Source organism: Pelmatolapia mariae, linkage group LG10_11 (assembly GCF_036321145.2).
Source record: "Pelmatolapia mariae isolate MD_Pm_ZW linkage group LG10_11, Pm_UMD_F_2, whole genome shotgun sequence".
In the NCBI taxonomy this organism is placed as follows: Eukaryota; Metazoa; Chordata; class Actinopteri; order Cichliformes; family Cichlidae; genus Pelmatolapia; species Pelmatolapia mariae.
The window spans coordinates 16,088,531-16,103,341 of NC_086236.1; the positions used below are offsets into that span (position 1 = coordinate 16,088,531).

Here is a 14,811-nt window from a genome sequence, read left to right on the forward strand (position 1 = left end):
ACCATAAAAAATCATCTGGTTCTGACCACGGCCTTTTTTTCTGCCCATCTTTCTTTTATTGGGAAGCGTTAAAACAATGTTAGCATATTTAGCAAAGCCACACAAAATTTTAAGGCCTTGAAAGTATAGGGTGATTGTTTAAATGTACATATGCTTCATATGCTTTGGGGGGGCAAAAGTTGCACCATGACACAGATTAACAGAACAAACATGGGTACCTTGGATGACATCTGTTTTGTGATAATTCACTGGAGGAAACTTCAAAAGGTACAGCTTGGATAAACTTTCAGTGGTCATATGAAATAACCGATTGGTCAAAACAAGTTATAAGATCTATTTTTTAAAATTCTAACATCAGGTTTGTCATGATTCCATGAGTCTTTTTCTATTAGTTTTTTTTTTATACACTCACAAATGTAGCTTACGCCTGTTAAACGGAGAAACAACATAGATGTGCACATGAATTTTGTAATAATTGCATGCTCTATCTATAAATCAACCAATCAATAAATTTTAAGTCTTAAATTTTAAGTCTTAAGTCTTTAAGTTTTTCCGAGCAAGAAAATTGTCATAGAAATTTGTTTTAAGCCTGAACAGTGCATACTCCGCCTTCTTATTATAAATTAAACTTTAGTTGGCATATTTTCTGACGTTACTCTCTACATAATTTTCCAATTGTTTATCCAAATGATTAATCTGTTTTTCCAAAGTCTGTTTTGCTTTTTTATTTTACTTTCTTTCGCCTTCTTGGAACTATATCCCAGACATTTGCCTCTAATGAAGGCTTTAGGGCGTTCCATACAGTAGCCAATCTCTCTGTGGTCCCAATATTTACATCCAAGAGAAAGTTAATATCATCTTTTAATATTGCCACGAATTGTTCATCTCGTAGAAGACTTGGGTTTAGTCTTCACCTGCCCCGATTATGTTTCTCACCTTGTAAGTCTATATTTAATTCTACTGAAGCATGATCTGATATTACGATTATACCTATTTCACAGTTCACAACCAAATCAACAATCAGACACGATTATAAAAAATAATCAACTACACACTTTATATATATATATAAAGTGTGTACCCATATGAGAAAAGTATACTTTTCTCAGACAGACACTTTTCTCACAGTTCAAACCTTTGTAAAAAAATAAGTCCAATATTATAGAATGAAACCAAAGGCAACCACAGATGCCTTTGACGGTGCAAAACATTTTGTCGACATCGTTGTGTTTGTTGGGGAGAAGATTCACATTGCTAGCGATCAAAGATTTATGTAAATTTAACAAGCTGAACGCATCTGTACTGTACAGGAGGCAGGGACCACTGTATTCCCTTTCCGAAGGATGCACAAGTCTCCAGATGTTGACCAGCCCAGTTTTCTCTTTAAAGATGACTGCTGCAGATTTATTTTTTGCACTAGGGCCTAGACTTGTACCACTCCTATCCATATACTGAAATGGAACCTGATTAAAATCTCCTCCCAGCACAATCTGGCCATCTAATCCTATGAATATATATATTGTCTTAAATACCTGAGTCTACTGTACAATATATCAAAGCATCTCGGTGCAAGTGTAACCACAACATTGACTGTTCCCTCACTGTAAACACCTTCTCGGAACAATATAAACTCAACAAAGAAAGAAGAAAAAGAAAAAAAAGACACCCCCCCCCCCCCAAAAAAAAAAAAAAAAAAAAATCAAAAAACAAAACAAAACATGGCAGTGTAAAAGCCTTCCAGGCCGTGAAGTCTTATCTGTCTTATTCTCGTCATTCACCATCTTCTCAATGTTCTCACAAATTAAGTTTTTCGCCTCCTGTGCGTCTGTAAAGCTTAGCCATTTTCCCTTCCATTTGAATCGAAGCGTTGCCAGGTGGGCTAATGTGTGTTTCACCTGATGTTGCCACAAAACTTTCATCATCGGGTGGAACATTTTGCGTTGTGACACACGCTCCTTGGTCATATACTCAAAAAACGATAATCTGCAGTCCTCCCATAGTATCCCCTTCTTCTTTTTAGCCGTTGCTAGCACTTTTTCTCGGGTTGTATATCTGAGAAATCTCACCAATATGATGAGTGGAGGTTGGATTTGGGCGAGGTCCCATGCTTCTATGACATTGTTCAATCTCGTCTTCACTTCCAGTCAGTCCCAAACCATCTGAGAGTATTTTCTGTACATAATCAGACAGATCACGCCCGGCCTCTCTTCTTTCTTTTAATCTGACCAGTCTAATGTTCTTTCAACGGGCCTTGTTTTCTTGGTCATCAATCTGGGCACAGAGTTGCTCGACTTTATTAATTAGCTTGCCATTAGCTTTAGCCAAGGCGGACACTTGGTCCTCCACATCTGAGATGTCACTTTCAGCTTCTGTTAGCCTCGTTTGGACGGCAGCTACAGAATTTTCGAGTTCTGTAGTGTCAGTTTAAATCAACTTCACATCAGCTGAAACCCCATTTAGCATCACTCTGATCTTAGCAATCTCAGCAAACAAGCCCTCTATATTGCTTTTCCGACCTTCTTCTTGGCTAGCAAGTCTGGCAAAGTTAGCTTCTCCGATGGCAACAGTTGGCAGGTGCGACTGCACAGTTCGTTTTTTTTTTGTTGACTGGATGCCATATTTCGTCCCAAATTTACTTCAGATCTTGCCAGTTTGATTAGAGTGTTCACCAACGTCGAGTGGTATCGTAGTAGGAGTTGTTTCAGAGTTTAATTTTCATTAAATTGTTGGCTAGGATTCAGAGCTCCTCTACGACGCGGCCATTCCCGGTACCTCATCACGTGGCACTCGACATCATACAGTTTATGCATTTATTACTTCTAGGTTGGACTACTGTAATTCATTATTATCAGGATGTCCACAAAAACTCCCTGAAAATCCTTCAGTTAATCCAAAATGCTGCAGCAAGAGTACTGACAGGGATTAGAAAGAGAGAACATATTTCTCCTGTATTGGCTTCCCTTCATTGGCTTCCTGTTAAATCCAGAATTGAAATCCTGCTCCTCACGTACAAGGCCTTAAATAATCAGGTCCCATCTTAATGTCTTTATAGCACCATATCACCCTATTAGAGCACTTCGCTCTCGCACTGCAGGCTTACTTGTTGTTCCTAGAGCATTTCAAAGTAGAATGGGAGGGAGAGCCTTCAGTTTTCAGGCCCCTCTTCTGTGGAATCAGGTTCCAGTTTTGATTCGGGAGACAGACACTATCTCTACTTTTAAGATTTGGCTTCAAACTTTCCATTTTGCTAAAGCATATAGTTAGGGCTGGATCAGGTGACCCTGAATCCTCCCTTAGTTATGCTGCAATAGGTGTAGGCTGCTGGGGGACTCCCATGATTCATTGAGTATGTATGTATATGTTAATAGACCTCTCTGCATTTAATCATACCTGTTATTAATCTCTGGCTCTCTTCCACAGCATGTGTTTGATCCTGTTTTCCTTCTCTCACCCCAACCGGTCGCAGCAGATGGCCGCCCCTCCCTGAGCCTGGTTCTGAGGAGGTTTCTTCCTGTTAAAAGGGAGTTTTTCCTTCCCACTGTCGTCAAAGGGCTTGCTCATAGGTGATTGTTGGGTTTTTCTCTTTATGTATTATTGTAGGGTCTACCTTACAATATAAAGCACCCTGAGGCAACTGTTGTTGTGATTTGGCGCTGTATAAATAAAATTTCATTGAACTGAATTCTGACAAGGGACAAAGGGTGACTGAGACAATAATAATAATAATAATAATAATAGTAATAATACATTTTATTCATTGGCACCTTTAAAGACACTCATGGTCACCTCACATTAGTACAACAAAAAAATAATATAAAATTAAAAAAATATATATTCACAGTAGCATGTCAGGAAAGTCTAAGCAGCTGGGGGACACAGCAAGAACAAATTAGACATAGTGGGAGAGAGGAAGCAAAACTGAACATAATGCACACAAAACGGGGGACTATCAAAAAGAAACAGGAAGCACTGACACTGAGACAGAGACTAAGATAGACAAACCTGACGAAGACTAAAGGTAAGCAGACTCACAAAGAGACACATACATGTGAATAAACTAAGTACAAGGGAAATGACAGAGAAGGAAGGGAACACAGAGACTGGAGAAACTTAACTAAAGCGGAGGCACTGGCAAAAAAACATGGGAAGTACAGACTACAGAGACAGAACTTTGAAACACATTCAGAAAGAGAAAGAAACACAGAGCCAAAACCGACTACAAAACAAAGGACGTGGAATAGAGGAGAGGCATGATCACAGAAACCCAAAAACTAGATCTGAGCTTACCTCTCATTCATAGTTTGTCTAAGGGCCACTCATAGTTGTTGGCTGTTTCTGCCTCAGCCTTTTCATAGCACACTATGTTGATAATTGATCAGAGATTATAACTGAGCTATTGTTTGAAGTTTTGAATTCTTTCCTTCCTGTCACGTGCGCCCAAGTGGTGTCTGCACTACTTTTCCCTGTGTCGGCCTGCCGGCCATGACACAAAACAGGAACCAGAGCTCATATAATATAACAAAAAATAAAACTCAACAAATATTGCCATATTAAGTGTTGTAAAATGTGGCATATTGGAACAATTTGGAGGACTGTTCTTTGTTTTTATTATTATATGCCTGAATTTGTGTGGTTGATTTTTAATGCATATGATATAGGCCACACCCATGTCATATTGGACGTTTTAGTGTAGCCCATCTGCCAGCTATTTGCAGTTGAGTACCAGGGAAAGTTGACTGTTGTGTTTGGGGAGAGATATGAACAACTTGTCCCAAATTAGACAAAGGTAGAGAGATCACAAAACAACAGAGAAGTTGGATACTGATCCTGTAATCCTGGAGTATTAGGGCCACATTAAGCGAAAAAAAAAAAAAAGGTTGATTATTTTGAGAATAAAGGTGACATTTCGAGATTAACGTGGAAAATGTATTTTGAGGTAAAAAAGTCTAAATGTGGAGATTACCTTTTTGTCTCATGACAAACTGCGATGACTTAGTAAAGCAAATTGATCTCGTGATACAACATACAACTTCTTTATTGCATGAGAGGGTAACCAGCCTGTGTTTGTGTGCTAACAGAGAAATCATTTCCTTCTTTTTACTTAAACTGATTCTGAAATACAATTTCATTAACTCAGAGGACATAGCAACCACAGCAGGCTCCCATTTGTCCACATTTCAACTTTTTTTTCTCAAAATACAATTTCTTCTTTTTCTCAAAATAAAATTACAGTTTTAATTTTTACATTTTGACACTGAGAATCTATCTAATATGAAAAGGATGACACTGGAAGTGGGTAGAGCAGTAATAAAATAGAGTGCAACATGGGACCATGGTCTTTTGGTTGTGGAAGTTGGTTGGAGCATGCCTGAGGTTTACTTGATGCCCCTCTTAGTCAGGGCACAGATTGAACAAGCAGCCACATAATCCCTGACATCTACCTCCAGTGAACCCCACCAGAAGTATCGTTTGATGAATGAGGTGATTCTACTCACTCCGGGGTGGCAGGTGAATCTGGTGGTGTGGGCCTATTGGATGAAGGAGTGGCTGTTGGAACATACCACCGGTTGGAGGAACTGGTACCAGGGTGGGGTTATCCTGAATGGCTTGTTGAATGATCTCTTCTAGGTCCCAGGTGAAGGAATCCACCTTGCACATGGATGGGAGAATGTTTTCTGGCTAGGGTTAGCTTGTGTTGGTGGAGAACTGGTGAGAAAGTGCATCTGGTTTTAGATTTCTGGAACCTGGATTATAGGAGCTTACCTTGTGGGCCCGAACTCTGGGATAGGAACTAAAACAAGTGCAGATGTAAATAACTCCTTGAGGTTAGTGAATGCAGCCCAGGCTTCTGTGGACCAGACAAAAAGTATCTTGATAAAGGTGAGGTGAATGAGTGGTTCAGCTACCTGGCTGTAGTTACGAATAAAATGGCGGTGGAAGTCAGTGAAACCGGAGAAGCACTGAATATGTTTCTTGGATGTAGGTTGTCAATTATTCCACCACTGCTTGGATCTTTGCTGGGTTAGTCTTCAGGTGCCCTAATGTCAAAATGTAGCCTAGAAGAGCAAACATCTATTTTTCCGCTTTTACGTAAAGTCCTTTTTTTCAGGAGCCACTGTAGCACACTGTCAACATAGATCTGGTGTTCCTCCAGGGACTTAATAAAAAGGCAATATCTTATCCAGGTATACAAATACAAACAGGTTCAATAAGTCCCTTAGTACATCATCAATAAGTGCTTGAAAAACTGCAAGTGCATTTGTGTGACCGAAAGGCATTACCAAATATTCAAAATGTCGTAGTGGAGAGTTAAATGCAGTTTTCCACTCATTTCCTCCTCTCATGCGCACCAAGTGGTAATCGTCACGTCCAATTTTGTGATCATATTGGCCAAACTAATTACTTGAGAGAATTAGGTGGACAGGTTTAGATTGATGGGTTATCATGGTGAACATATGACTGTTAAATCCTCAGTTCTTTGATCTTTGGGCTGAAGGAAGGACAACACTCGGTGTATAAATGCTCAATCAACAATCATTTTATTCCATACAATTCTCATTATTCCAAACAACACTTTTGCGCATTAGCCATCCGGAGGGGAGATGAGCGTGGGAGGGTGTCCGCCTGATCTCTAAGTGTCTGAGCGTTTCTCACATTCTTATAGCTTCAGCCCCCCTCCAAAGTCATAAAGACTAAACATCCACATTCTTTCTCTCTCTCACTGAGCCTAAGCTATGACCTTGGCTTCCTGTGCAGTATGTTCTGTTCTTTTCTAATCAGACAAATAAGGCCATGACTCTCTGAAATTTCTTATAACTCAGCAGTATCATGCATCATAAAACAATATCATTTATTCACAATAAATCAGCAATCTAATGTAATACAAATGAGTTTAATAACTGTAATAGTTATCACCTTCTTCTAAGTCAGGAGAATAATGCAAACTACAACTACATAATAATTTCACAATCTTTAACTAGGGGTATAACGTGGCATAAGATAATATAATAATCTCACACTGTTCATTGCGATGGCAGAGTTGGGTGATTCTAATGGTGTTAGCGGAAGGGCAAGTTTCTTAACTAATTCCATATCAAAGAGGTTTTGCTCGGTGCCTGAGTCAGTGAGTGCCTTAAGTGTAAAGGAAGCCTGATTAAAACAAATAGTGACTGGTAATAGCAAGCAAGGCTTAAACATAGTCATGGAGCCGCCCACCTGTATCCCTGAAACTGCCGGTGGGTGGAGTCTTTTTTGGGCCAAATGGGACAGATTGCAAAGAAGTAATCTGGGTGACAGTAATGTGCATGGCAATGTCAGCTAGCAAGTGAGGAAGCCACAGTCAACTTGTCTTTTAAGTTTAAAAAACAACATTTAAACTACTTCCTTCTCAGTTGTTTCTCATCGATATATTACTGCAGCTCTCAGACCACATGATCCCTCCTTTCTAAAGAGATTGACAGAGCTTTGTCATGGTGAAACACAGCTTGTTAGTTTGTTTTTGAGCACCGTTGGCTTTGTTTTTTTTTATTTAAAAAACAAACAAACAGGAAAAACATGTATTCTCATTCAAAAGGAGATAATAATCTGAACAGGTAATGATAAAGAAACAAATTTTAAAGAGAGCATCCAGTGACTAATATGAGCCTCATAAGCTGTGATATCTCCTGGTGCTGGCGTCATTCTGAAGTCATGCGTTCTTCCACAAAACTTTACATTAACATCTGCTGTGATTAAATTAATATTAGTATTAATATTATAAATAGATGAAAAAATAGATTATAGATATATTATGATCTATTTCGGTGATATTGAAGGAGTTTAGATTCTGTAATCTGTGGTGAAGTCACAAAGTTTTCAATAAATAAAGAATTAATAATGTAACTATGATTGAAACATCAGTGGCATTTTTTCCAATGTTGATTACTTGATAAGATTCTGTTTACTTAATTAATGTCTAATACTTATATTTTTCAAAAAGGTACAAATATACAGGATTATCTGTGTGACTTTGTTTGTCCTTATATGTGAATTTTTATGCATCTCCGAGACACTGGGTTTCCTTTAGAAATCAATTTCAGCTCAGAGAACACATTCGACAATCTGTCATCGCCTTTAACGACATGATTAGTGAGTGAGGAAGCTACAGTCAAGTTATTCTCTGATCATAACAACCACCTAAAAACCACTTCCTCCTCAGCTCTTTTCTCACAGGTAAATTACAGCAACTCTCAAGAACACGCTAGTTTTCCTCTTTGAAGAGATCAAGAAAGCTTCATAATGAAGCATGGTGAAAGACAGCTTCTGGGTTTGGTTTTAGCTATTATCGGTTTCTTGGGGAGCTTCATCATCTGTGCTCTCCCTACATGGATTTTCACTAGCTGGAATACCGCAAAGGGTTTGTGGAAGTCCTGTGTGTTTGACTACTACCAGACAACACAAATGCAGTGCAAAACTTATGATTCTCTGCACGATTTACCAATGGACTTTCAGGCTGCCAGAGTGCTCATCGTCATCGCCATCATTGTCGGGATCTTTGGGATCATGGTTGGTGTTGTTGGGGGCAACTGTACCACCTTGATGTCGAATAAAAGGAAAAACAGTGAAGAGGCTATAGCTTCTGGAATTGTCTTCATCACAGCAGGATGCTTTGTGTTTATGCCAGTCTGCAAGGTCACCATCAACATCACTATGACCCGCATGTTGTCAAACTCTGTGTCGATGGGGGCCTCACTTTACATCGGCTGGGCTGCTTCCGGGCTGCTATTACTGGGAGGAGGCCTCCTCTGCTGCTCATGTTACTGCAGGAAAAAGATTGACCTTAAGGTTGAATACCCCAAACCTTGCCTCTGTGTAATACCGTACAATAAACAATAACAAAGTGTGAAAAGTGATTAAAATCGGCAGAAATGTTTTCAGCACGAGTTTGTAAGTAGTTTTTATATTTTTTCGTCAAAATACATTGTAGGAAAATGTGTGCAGTATTAGGATTTTTGCTTGTGGATATATAATTTGCTGTTACACTATAAGTTGCACACATTTTTTGTTTTGTTTTATGCATACATGCATGTGTAAGCATGTCTAATTTAACTGCCGGAAAACCTACTGTGGTTTTAGGCCTTCACTGAATCAGCACTGATATTTTCATTCACTGCTTGTTTTTTCTTTTGTGTGTGAGATCACTTTTAAAAAAAAAAATCTCATTTGGTGGGTTTTTGAAATGCAAACTCCATTTTAAAAGGACTAATGATTTAGTGTGTGGCAATAGGAACAAAATATGATGAATAGTAATGTGGCCTTAATAGTCCTTCGTATGAGACAGAGGGGATATTATTTTTGGTAATTGGTGTGGGGATGGGGAGGAACAGCAACAACAACAAACCAAAGGACTGTAGAGCACCAGACCAGCTGGTTGGTGCTGGTTTGATGGACGCACCTAGGACTTGGAGTGAAAGTAGTTGAGAGTTCCAGTGTAGCTTGTTCAAAAGTGAAAACTCACCACTAATGCAAGGACTATTAAGGTGTGTGGAAATGCTTTTTAAGAAGGATGCTTTGCATTGAATACCTACATGTAAACCAACGTTAAGGTTTTAAGAACATCCATGTCCTTGTTGTAATTAAATCAAAAAATGGACATCCGATAATTTTTTAAAATTTTGTCTGTAACTGCTGATTCACTATTTATTTTACTGTGCTCTAGTTGTTACCATAATACTGCATTGCCACAGTCCTCCAGGGCACCCACCTGGCCATGGGGGCAGCATGACAATTTCACAATGTGCTATCAATAAAATGCTAATATCTGTGGATTTGATTTTTTTATATTTTGATATATAAAGTAACAGATTTCTTACTAATGAGAGTTAAAAAAAATAGTTAATCAGATTTTGGGTTCCCAGAAATGTCTTTGTTTGAAGGTAACAGTGTATATATTGTGTTTAATACTGTAGCTTATTATCTGTGGTACTTTTTGTGTCATAATCAGGAATCATTGAGATCATTTAGAAAGTGGGAAACGTATACCTGACCTAGAAGATTTTGAGAAAAAGCATGAAGTGTAAGTAACAGAGATGTGTTTGATGTGCAGATTGTGAGAGCTCTGTCATAAAATGTTCATGCATAAAAGTCCCGTTTTTACCTACATTTTTGATGCTCACCTGATTCCTGATCTACATTCAAATGCAGTCATATCTTAATTGTTATTGCTGTCAACAACATTGGTGTTCACATGGTTGATATCATTTGTTTTTACATTTATTTTGTGGCTTGGTGATTTCACCATCAGTAGAATTTACTGTATGTGATTTTAGGCAATGTGAGCAAGTGATGGAGCCACAGTCAACTTTTCTTACTAATATAATAACCACATAAGAAGTAATTACTGCTCAGCTGTCCTTCACTTATAAACAACTTGAACTATGATAAAATATGGTCTTGCTTATAGAAGTAGTCCTTCCATTAAAGTAGACCACTAAAGAAACTAATAAATAAGGATTTAACAATGTAACATGCATCTACTGGAAAACTTGATCCAGCAGCAAACAGTCTTAAAAGATTCAGGTAGATTAAAAAAAACAAAAACAACCACTGACTTGAGCATAGTATGAAATGTTGTGTTTTCACTATAAGAAGAGTGGATCCATTGATAGTTTTACTAATCTGAAAGTTATCTGTATTTTTAGTTTTATAGTTTTCCATTTGTATTTAGATTGGCTGATGCATGGCCGATTCTCTGATGCATAACCGTTTTAGCTGTGCTGAGGCTAGCGTGATTAAAGCTAGCCGCAGCAGTAAATATGTGAACCAAGGCAGAAAGATATACTCAAAAATGAACAGAATTATAAGAATATAACACCATATGTAGTCAGGTTCGCTTCTTTTTTGTTTTGTTTCTCTGATAGGGTCTTAATTTCAGTTTAGAGTTCAGCCAGCTGGGTAGCAATAGTTTTCTGTCTGTCTTCAATTTGTTCTAAAGAGTCTTCTTTCAGCTCTTGGTCAAGAGTCTCTACCTTCAAATCATCAAGGGCCTTGTTGGAGCAGAGCTGGGATTTAAGGTCCCTGATTTCTGTGTTGAGTGTCTCTTGATCCTACCTATGTTTAACTGACTGCTCTTTCAGTTGATTTTGAGCTTCCAGGAGCTGTTGCTGGAGCATTTCTATCTGTTGTTGTTGATTCTTGCACTGGACCTCAAATTCAACGTCCTTAGAAGATTTCAGGCTTACAAAGTCCGTGTGTGAAGCCTCTGTGGTTTGAGTGGCAGACTCTGCTCTGTTGCAGGGTGGCTGATTTGTTGTTGCAGGGAAAGGATCACATCATCCAGTTTGGTAATATAAAGCAACCTTGTTAGCAACTTCCAGTTTCCAATAAAGCTGGTTCTGATGATAGTGGGAAGCTTGCAGTTGCTATCTGAGAGCAGAAATCTTGTCCCATGGATTATACTGGCCTTTGCCCTTATGAAGTCTAAATTTGAAATAGGGCTGATGTTGCCAATTCCCTCCATTAGGCCAGGGTTTTGTCTGCTGGGGTTATTCACATTTCCCTGTGTGTCCATATTCATGTCCTCCTTTGCTTCTGAAATAGTGAAGGATTCAGGGTTTCCTCTTACAGAAGTTGCTTGAGTGTTTTCTTGCATTTCTTAATTTTTAGGGCTTGTTCCTCAGCCATGCTGTTTTGAGAATCAAGAAGAGCCCAGGTATATACCCGAGTAACTGCTCCTGAGGCACTCTTTTCATTGTTTGCACTTTTTTTTCTTGGGTCTGATGACCATTTTCATTTGTGCTTCTGCCATTGTAGATTCTTCAGCGTTTGCATCTGCGTTTCTCTGCATCTGCCTTATCTTAGTTTTAACAACCAGGTTGTTTTTACACTAACAGCACTAAACAGTAAAAGCTACTCTAACAGAATTGCAGTAAAAAAATAAAACAAAAGCAAAACATACGTTTTCATAAACGGATGTTAAAATAAACCTAACCGAAGTAGAAGATGACTGTTTAGCGGGAAAGTATTAGACTATCAAGAGATTCTCACTCATAATAAATTCTTTCATAATGTAAACTAGGACATGCAGAAAACTTTCCAAAAACTATCTATTTTGGAAAAGATATTTATTAACATTTTCCAGTGATCATCATATTGTTCTGAGTGTTACTGAATGACTGTAGACAGTGGGATCTTGGTGAATGCCTAGGGGACAGAATGTCATCTATGTTTATTTTTAAATCTAATTTCATTGCTGAAACTATGAAACAACAGGCTGTAGAGGAAGACTTTAATACAGGTTGACTAATTCGTACTATCATATCCGATGTAGAAAAATCTGTATAGATTTAGCATAATACAGGTCCTTCTCAAAAAATTAGCATATTGTGATAAAGTTCATTATTTCCTGTAATGTACTGATAAACATTAGACTTTCATATATTTTAGATTCATTACACACAACTGAAGTAGTTCAAGCCTTTCATTGTTTTAATATTGATGATTTTGGCATACATAACTCATGAAAACCCAAAATTCCTATCTCAAAAAATTAGCATATCATGAAAAGGTTCTCTAAACGAGCTATTAACCTAACCATCTGAATCAACGAATAAACTCTAAACACCTGCAAAAGATTCCTGAGGCTTTTAAAAACTCCCAGCCTGGTTCATTACTCAAAACCGCAATCACGGGTAAGACTGCCGACCTGACTGCTGTCCAGAAGGCCATCATTGACACCCTCAAGCAAGAGGGTAAGACACAGAAAGAAATTTCTGAACGAATAGGCTGTTCCCAGAGTGCTGTATCAAGGCACCTCAGTGGGAAGTCTGTGGGAAGGAAAAAGTGTGGCAGAAAACGCTGCACAACGAGAAGAGGTGACCGGACCCTGAGGAAGATTGTGGAGAAGAACCGATTCCAGACCTTGGGGGACCTGCGGAAGAAGTGGACTGAGTCTGGAGTAGAAACATCCAGAGCCACCGTGTACAGGCGTGTGCAGGAAATAGGCTACAGGTGCCGCATTCCCCAGGTCAAGCCACTTTTGAACCAGAAACAGCGGCAGAAGCGCCTGACCTGGGCTACAGAGAAGCAGCACTGGACTGTTGCTCAGTGGTCCAAAGTACTTTTTTCGGATGAAAGCAACTTTTGCATGTCATTCGGAAATCAAGGTGCCAGAGTCTGGAGGAAGACTGGGGAGAGGGAAATGCCAAAATGCCTGAAGTCCAGTGTCAAGTACCCACAGTCAGTGATGGTCTGGGGTGCCATGTCAGCTGCCGGTGTTGGTCCACTGTGTTTTATCAAGGGCAGGGTCAATGCAGCTTGCTATCAGGAGATTTTGGAGCACTTCCATCTGCTGAAAAGCTTTATGGAGATGAAGATTTCATTTTTCAGCACGACCTGGCACCTGCTCACAGTGCCAAAACCACTGACCATGGTATTACTGTGCTCAATTGGCCTGCCAACTCTCCTGACCTGAACCCCATAGAGAATCTGTGGGATATTGTGAAGAGAAAGTTGAGAGACGCAAGACCCAACACTCTGGATGAGCTTAAGGCCGCTATTGAAGCATCCTGGGCCTCCATAACACCTCAGCAGTGCCACAGGCTGATTGCCTCCATGCCACGCCGCATTGAAGCAGTCATTTCTGCAAAAGGATTCCCGACCAAGTATTGAGTGCATAACTGAACATAATTATTTGAAGGTTGACTTTTTTTGTATTAAAAACACTTTTCTTTTATTGGTCGGATGAAATATGCTAATTTTTTGAGATAGGAATTTTGGGTTTTCATGAGTTATGTATGCCAAAATCATCAATATTAAAACAATGAAAGGCTTGAACTACTTCAGTTGTTTGTAATGAATCTAAAATATATGAAAGTCTAATGTTTATCAGTACATTACAGGAAATAATGAACTTTATCACAATATGCTAATTTTTTGAGAAGGACCTGTATATTAAACGTTCATTTGAATAATCCAACTATGCAAACTAAATATCACAGGAGAGCTTATGAGACCCCAAACACTGACAAGGTCCAGTTCAGAGATGCAGGATTAGCAGAGGTGAAGCCTAGAAGACAGCTGGCAGCTGCAGCCATGCATGTCAGTACCCACCTGTCACAAAAAGCAGCCTTTCCATGCCTAATTCTGCATAACTGTAAGCACTGAAGCAAACTGCCAATTGGTTACTTCTGTTCACTCTCACTGTGTCCTGTGGGTGAAAAAAAAAATCCAAAATTCAGCCAACAAGATTTTGACTTAGGTCAAACTGATCTAAATACATATGTGATCCACTTTTCCCATTTATTATCTCTTGCTCTTGACGAAGCGGTCGCATCTTCTCCTTTTCCCTTCCTGCTTGGCTCTCATGTCCATGTCTAGTCTCGTGTAACTTTCTAAAACTCACTGAGTCTCTCAGTCTTGTTCTCTAAAACCTAAAGGATTATGGATTTGATCAACTGGTCTCTTAATGCAATTGACACACTCTCTTCGACAAGAAGCCTGGGTTCGGAAGAGCCCAACTGTCCTACAGGGACGTTTCCTGTCGGATACACAATGGACGGGTGGAGGAATTGGTATGTTGTGTGCCTGGGAGGACTGTCGATTGAGGACATAGAAGATTTATACCTATTAAGAGCCATGATAACAGGGTTCCTGCTGATTGGAACTGGCTGGGCCCTGGCTTATCGAAGATTGAAGAAAGCGGTTACAGCTGTTCAAAACCCCACAAGGCTGGCTGCGTTAATCGAAGCGATGAGAAGGGCCATGAGTACTCAGCCTGTGCTCATTGAACGCAATATGGATAAGATCTTGGAGAAGCTCACAGCTCTTCAATGA

At 39.2% G+C, this 14,811-nt stretch overlaps 1 protein-coding gene across 1 annotated transcript; it reads left to right on the forward strand.

Annotated features, from left to right (window-relative positions):
* The first annotated feature begins 2,557 nt into the window (after positions 1–2,557).
* On the forward strand, positions 2,558–14,811 carry LOC134635271 (claudin-4-like). Its single transcript, XM_063484674.2, has 3 exons — positions 2,558–2,574; positions 8,295–8,858; positions 14,415–14,811. The coding sequence occupies exons 1-3, from the start codon at positions 2,558–2,560 to the stop codon at positions 14,809–14,811; spliced, it is 978 nt and encodes a 325-aa protein (XP_063340744.2).

Excerpts from the sequence above, each read along its gene's own strand:
- LOC134635271 (XM_063484674.2), top strand. Across the intron at positions 8,859-14,414 it reads CCTTGCCTCTGTGTAATACC|GATTATGGATTTGATCAACT; the intron begins GTACAATAAACA and ends TAAAACCTAAAG.